At 34.6% G+C, this 6,769-nt stretch overlaps 1 protein-coding gene across 1 annotated transcript; it reads left to right on the top strand.

The window, feature by feature from the left end:
• Positions 1 to 819: 819 nt before the first annotated feature.
• On the top strand, positions 820 to 5,783 carry LOC104094736 (sulfite exporter TauE/SafE family protein 2-like). The gene is made up of 5 exons (XM_070185801.1): positions 820 to 1,296; positions 1,889 to 2,344; positions 4,073 to 4,201; positions 4,513 to 4,665; positions 5,122 to 5,783. The coding sequence occupies exons 1-5, from the start codon at positions 958 to 960 to the stop codon at positions 5,428 to 5,430; spliced, it is 1,386 nt and encodes a 461-aa protein (XP_070041902.1). The 5' UTR covers positions 820 to 957; the 3' UTR covers positions 5,431 to 5,783.
• The last annotated feature ends 986 nt before the right edge of the window (positions 5,784 to 6,769 follow it).

The raw sequence follows: 6,769 nt of genomic DNA on the forward strand, positions 1-6,769 counted from the left end.
AAAATATATTTTATTTTTCAAAAACAAATGCCACACAGACAGAAAAGTCTACGTGGCAGGCGAGTGCATGCCACTTTTTTTAGATGAGATCGTCTACGGGGGTAACAGCTATCGGATAACCAAGTATAGGGGGTAATTAAGACCATAGATAGTTCAAGAATATAACCAATAATGAGTGCCAAATTTAGGGGGATTTAAGATATTTTGCCTTTAAAAAAAATATCAAAAAGGCAACAGCAGTTGCCTCCCACTGTCAAGGATGTTGACGTGAAAAATGGTTGAAAGATAGACGACGACACCAACTATATTCTAGTGCATCTTAACTCCAATTGTACTTTAAATCTGAAGGTCGGACTATATGATCTTTAAAATTTGTAATAATAAGCTATTCGATCCAAAAGAGCAGCTCGATATACTAAGCTTCAGTTATGCGGCGGGTTTGGGTTGGGTTTATTCTAAGCTAACAAAATATACAATTAAAACTAAAGGAATATATATATATATATATATATATATATATATATATATGTTCGGAGGCTTCGGCCACTGCCTTTTCGTCGACCACCCTGGTTTGAGGCAGTTCGATACCGCTTCTTACGCTAGTCATTAGCTCGGAAGCTTCTTAATTTTTGTCTTCGGACTCATCCTTTAGTCGATTCAATGAGCTCGATGGGACCTCCCGGGTTTTGGTACTTTGCTTGGATTTTTGAGAGTTCCATCAATTGGACTAAGGTTATATAATAAGTACAACAATAGACTTAATTACTCTCAAACTCAACAAATAATTTGAGTTTAAAAATCTAATCTACTTTCTCCTCTATGTTTTCTACTTTTCCCTCGTAGAAGTCTCGTATTTAAAAGCATTTTGCTTTCTCCTTCTGCCACTTATCATCTTATATATATATATATATATATATATCCTCTCCAAAAGCACACTGTATCTACACTTTCAAGAAAATGAATAGTCACAACAACTACCTGATATGTGTGTTTTTCCTTGTTATTTTAACCACCTTTGGATTTTCCTTTACAAAACAAACAAAACCCAGCTCAAAAATCCTCAAATTTGATCAATTCTTGAATTCAGTTTATGAATGGAGAATTCAACAGCAGAAACAAGTAGATGCCAACAATCTGAAACTTGGAGCCCCCACTGTGATAGCAGGAGTTTTGTGTTTTATAGCAGCCTCTATTTCTAGTGCAGGTGGAATTGGAGGTGGAGGATTATACATACCTATCCTAACCATTGTTACTGGGGTTGACCTCAAAACAGCATCAAGCTTTTCCGCATTTATGGTAATGTTGAATTGTGTGATCAGTCTAATTTAAAATTTTAGTTTGTTAAAAGAGTTTAATTATTCAATTATATTATGTCTCAACACTCACGCCTTTATTTTTCTTTTTGGTTAGTAGTGAGATTTGAATGTAGTAGCTCATTGCTTGATATAATATCATATTACAATGTGATATCATTTCATATAAAAGTTTTAAAAAATTAGAAAAAGTATACACTTTTTACTATTTAGTAGCTGGAGCAACGGTAAAGTTGTCTTTGTTTTGCCTATAGATCACGGGTTCAAGTCGTGGAATCAGCCACTGATATTTGTATTAGGGTAGACTACATCATACCCCTAAGGTGCGGCTCCTCCCCAGATCCTGCGGGAACATAGGATGCTTTCTGCATCGGACTTCCCTTCAATTTACTATTGAGTAGTATATTATTATATGTCTGCATCATCCCCTAATGTGTGAGCCTGATTTTGTTTTTGAATAGCGGTAAGATGTAATCATACTCATACAGGACCTCGTTCATTTTTTAATACAACGTTGAAATGTGTCAGCATAGAGAACATATTTTTAATTACTTAATTATGTTATGCCTCAACAGGTAACAGGAGGCTCGATCGCTAACGTTGTTTGCAGCATGTTTTTACCAAGTCCCAAACATGGGGGGAAGATTTTGGTTGATTTTGACATAGCTTTACTCTCACAACCATGCATTCTTTTGGGAGTTAGTATTGGAGTAATTTGCAATCTTGTCCTACCAGAATGGCTTATTACTATTCTGTTTGTAGTCTTTCTTGCTTGGTGCACTTTCAAGACATTCAAATCAGGAGTTTATTATTGGAAAATTGAATCTGAAGAAGTGAGGAGAAATGGATTGCTTAAAAATGAGAATTTTGAAGGTATTGAAGGGGTTAATATCAATGGTGTAGAAGAATCTTTGTTGAAAAAAGAAGCAAAGGGAATAAGGAGTATTCCTTGGATGAAAATGGGGGTACTTGTTATGATTTGGTTTTCCTTCTTTTTCCTCTATCTTCTTCGTGGAAATCGATATGGACAAGTATGTCTCTTTATCTTATCTTCACTTACTTTTAAAATTTACCATTTTACTAGATGAAATAGTTTGTTGCTGAGACGTGATCAGGAGGTCGGGGGTTCGAGCCGTGAAAACAGTCTCTTGCAAAAATACAGGGTAAAATATTTTCTTGTAGTCCGGCCTTTTCCTGAACCCCGTGCATAGCGGGAGTTTAGTGCTTCGGGATTAAATGAAATAGTTTGAAAGCGAACCTTGGAGCAACGACAAAGTCGTTTTCGTGTCGACTATGGAATCAACCCAGAGGGGTTGCGGCCCTTCCCCGAATCCTGCTCGAAAGCGGGATGTTTCGTGCATCGGGTTGTCATACTAGATGAAATAGTTTCATTTTATCGTCCGTCATATTTTGTGATTATTCATATCTTTTCTATCAACAAATCGTGTTGTATCTGTTCTTGACTTTAATAAAGCTTCAACGTGAATTTGATGAATTACACCTCTAATTTTTTCGGAAACTCTACTTTTGGCCGTAGTTTAAAATTATCTTAGGGTGTATTTGATTTTCCTTCTTTTTTCCCAATACCTTGAACGAGGAAATCGATATGGACCAATAAGGCTCTTTATCTTGTCTTCATGCACTTGTCTTTACTTTAACATTAACGTTTTGCCTTTTCTTAAAGTTGATTTGGACTCTTCGTACTATTAGTGAGTCGTGTGAGTAAGATTGAATGAGGCGTGAATTTATTGCATATTTTTCAAACTTTGAAATTATTTCAAGAGTTTGTATACAGAAGCTTGTATTAGGGTAAGCGCTCTATATCACTCCCCATAGGACATGATCTTTCGGCGAACCTACATAAACGCAAGATATCTCGTGCATCGAGCTGCCTTTTTTCTAGTTTGTATTCATCACTAGGTTGCATGTATATCAAATTCCTCGCAAAGCTAGGCTTATTAATTTGCTCTAATCACCTTTTAATTCTAGTGGTTAGTAGCTATAATATTTTTGTCTCCTTATTTTTTTTAAAAATAATTATTTGTCGATTATTTCCGGCCAATATTGTATTTTATCATTGACAGACTGGAGTTGGTGCCTCAATGGGGTAAAAAGTGGAAAAGTCATTTTACTATCTTAAACCAACCTTGTTTCTTTCTTAATATTAAAGTTACATATTTAACTTGAATTAAATTGCCTTTTTCTTGCACGAAAGGCTAAGAGACAATATGTATTTATTAAGAAGAGTACAAATCACTTTCATTAATTGTTAAATGGGAACAGAACTTGGTCTGGAACTTAGGTGTTCTCTTATTAGTATTTCTGAAATTCTAGCTAATTTATGTTAAGAGTCAAAGATAGACAAAGGAAGTGAAGAGGCAGATAAGAAATACTTTATCCGTCTCATATCATTTTATGTAAATGTGCTATTAGAAAAGTCAAACAATTTTTTATTATTGTGATTTTCTCAAACTCTTTGAATTATTAGCTATGTTGACTTACAATACTTTTCATATATTTTTCAAGCATGCACATAAATTTTATTTTATAAAACTTGAAGAATTCATGCAGTAACTTAGATACTTTGACCCTCGTACCCTGAATCCTTGCACATACATTGAAACAGATGAAGTAAGTTTTATCATTGACAGTGTGCAAAAATAAAATACACCGCGAAATTAATAATCTGATTAAATTGATAATATGAAAATTTTCTTATATTGCCAGTAAATATAAGGAGCAACTCTTATCTTTTGCAGGGCATAATTCAGATGGAGGCATGTGGGTTGGCATACTGGATCATCTCATCAGTGCAATTTCCTCTTGCAATAATATTTACATCCTGGATCTTATATAACAGAGACAATAAGCAGAATTCCAAGAAGCAGGTATTTACAAAATATTCTCATTTCCTACCTGTTAGATAAAAAAGGGTTTTTCGGTGCACAAGGCATCCCGCCTTCTCACAGGGTCCGGGGAAAGGCGACACGATCAAGAGGTATGATGTAGACATCCTATCCTAATGCAAGCATTAGTGGCTACTTCCACGGGCTGAACTCGTGACCTATAGTCACACGGAAATAACTTTATCGTTGCTCCAAGACCCCCTTCTCCTACCTGATATATACAAAAAGTTAACTTCTTGCAATTTTCTTTGCTTAATTTATTGATTAACATTTAAATTGCCTTATTATTGAAGGAAGTAGCTGCCTGTGAAACTAAGAATGGATGTTCAGGAATGTTAATCTTCCCATTAATGGCACTGTTAGCAGGAGTTTTGGGTGGTGTATTTGGAATTGGTGGTGGAATGCTTATTAGTCCCCTTCTAATTCAAGTTGGAATTGCACCTGAGGTAAATCTTCCCACCAATTAACATGGTGTGACGGAAATCTGTTTTCACGAAAATATTTTTCATGAAAAAAGTCATTTTCTTATGCTTGATGACCATTTTCCATAACAAAGTAGGAAAAAATTAACTACCCTCACTTATGGCGGAAGTCATCTTCCTTACTACTAAATATATCTTAATTTTTAATTTCATATTATTTGTTCTAACTAATACTTAGATATCAATATTAATCTTTGGTACTCAAAATTTTTATTTATACGCCCTCGAATTTGCTTATATTATATAGTCTACAATTTCTAATACATATTTTTCCAAAAAACAATTTTGCTCATCAGCCAAACATCAGAATACACGTTTCGTGAAAAATACTTTTCCTGAATAAATGACTTCAGTCATACCTAACACGATACATTGCTACTTTTTTCCCCTTGTAGGACTAATGACTTTCTTTTCTAATAGGTAACAGCAGCAACTTGTTCATTCATGGTATTTTTCTCATCTACCATGTCAGCTGTACAATACCTATTTCTAGGCATGGAACATGTCAATACTGCCCTCATCTTTGCAATTGTTTGTTTAATTGCTTCACTTATTGGATTGGTTGTGGTACAAAGAGCTATAGAACATCATGGGAGAGCATCACTTATTGTATTCTCTGTTGGCATAGTCATGGCTTTAAGTACTGTTCTTATAACAAGTTTTGGAGCTGTAGATGTTTGGAGGGATTACACAAGTGGAAAGTACATGGGGTTCAAGCAAGCTTGTTAAAAAAGAAGGGAAATATTGAGAGTTGTACTAGTTTGAAGTGTTTCCGTGTGAGTCAGGGGTCGAGCCGTAAAAGCAGCCATTAATACTTGCATTAGGGAAGACTGTATATATCACTTGGGATGTGACCCTTCTCCGGACCCTGTATGAATGCGAAATATTTTGTATACTAGCCCTTTTTTTTAATTACTAGTTTGAAGCATGCTCTAGGTTTTGCATATGTGTGCTCTAATTAAAGGATATTATTAGGCGTTTGACAACATTTAGTTGAAGCCGGAAGTTGAAAAAGTGTAATTCAAAAACGTGTTTGTAATAATTGAAGATTTGTGAGTGAGAACTATTATTTCTTCAAATCATTTACTCTCTTGAAATATTTCTCAAATCACTAGTATCCTCATGAAAAAAATTAGTTTGAGGAGAAATTAGAATGTGAAGTGAAGGGTCACAATTGAAAAATCAAGAAAGCATGTGTCACTAGCTGATGCTTTAATTAGGATGTTAAACATGATAAGATTTCCTTTTAATCCTTAGTGTGAATAACATGTTAGAAAAAGTAAAGAACTTCGGAATTGAGAATCTTTTGGTAAGAAACGGTTTATGTTGTTAGTATGCCCATCCGACAATTTGAATTTGTCGCCTCAACGAATTTCGAATACTGAACAATTGAACCGAAAAAGGAAGTTAGTTTCCTTATTATAGTTATGATATTATACGTACCATAATACCCATGGTACGTATAGTTATGAACCGAAAAAGGAACTTCCCACATTTCAGGTAATGGAAAGCCACCATCTTAATAGTTAAGCTGGTATCACTCGATAGATATGTTTTCTTTTCTTTTCTTTGAGTATAAATTTTTAGTGCCATAGAGTTAAAGTGTGGAAGTGGGACTATGGGCTCTCGACAACATTACCCATTTGTTGAAAGGCCCAACATTTATTTTGAGAAAAGAGAAATTTTCAGAAATCACTATTGTTTAGTGGCTATTAACTTGTTATAGCTACCATTTACTTAATTACTTCCTATAATTATCTTTTCACTTGTTATTGAATATATTCGATGTATTCAAGCTACTATATTCAGGAATACAGTAGCAAAACTCGACGGAAAAACAGGGAAGTCTAGCTAACATCGGCTGTATTCATATGGATTCGCGAGTTGTATTCGTGAATACAGTAACGGAAATCTGCGAAAAAATAGGTCTCTCCAGCTGTTTAAAAACGGTAAGTGAATCAATTAACATGATAGACTCCTAATATAACTCAACAAACTCAATTATAACACGCAAAATTTATATTTTCAGTTATTGAAAAGATTTCTGAGACGAAAAACACCCCAAAAC

Source organism: Nicotiana tomentosiformis, chromosome 9 (genome assembly GCF_000390325.3).
Source record: "Nicotiana tomentosiformis chromosome 9, ASM39032v3, whole genome shotgun sequence".
Classification (NCBI taxonomy): Eukaryota; Viridiplantae; Streptophyta; class Magnoliopsida; order Solanales; family Solanaceae; genus Nicotiana; species Nicotiana tomentosiformis.

Excerpts from the sequence above, each read along its gene's own strand:
- LOC104094736 (XM_070185801.1), top strand. The coding sequence starts at position 958 with ATGAATAGTCACAACAACTACCTGATATGTGTGTTTTTCCTTGTTATT. Across the intron at positions 2,345-4,072 it reads GTGGAAATCGATATGGACAA|GGCATAATTCAGATGGAGGC; the intron begins GTATGTCTCTTT and ends TATCTTTTGCAG. Across the intron at positions 4,666-5,121 it reads AAGTTGGAATTGCACCTGAG|GTAACAGCAGCAACTTGTTC; the intron begins GTAAATCTTCCC and ends CTTTTCTAATAG.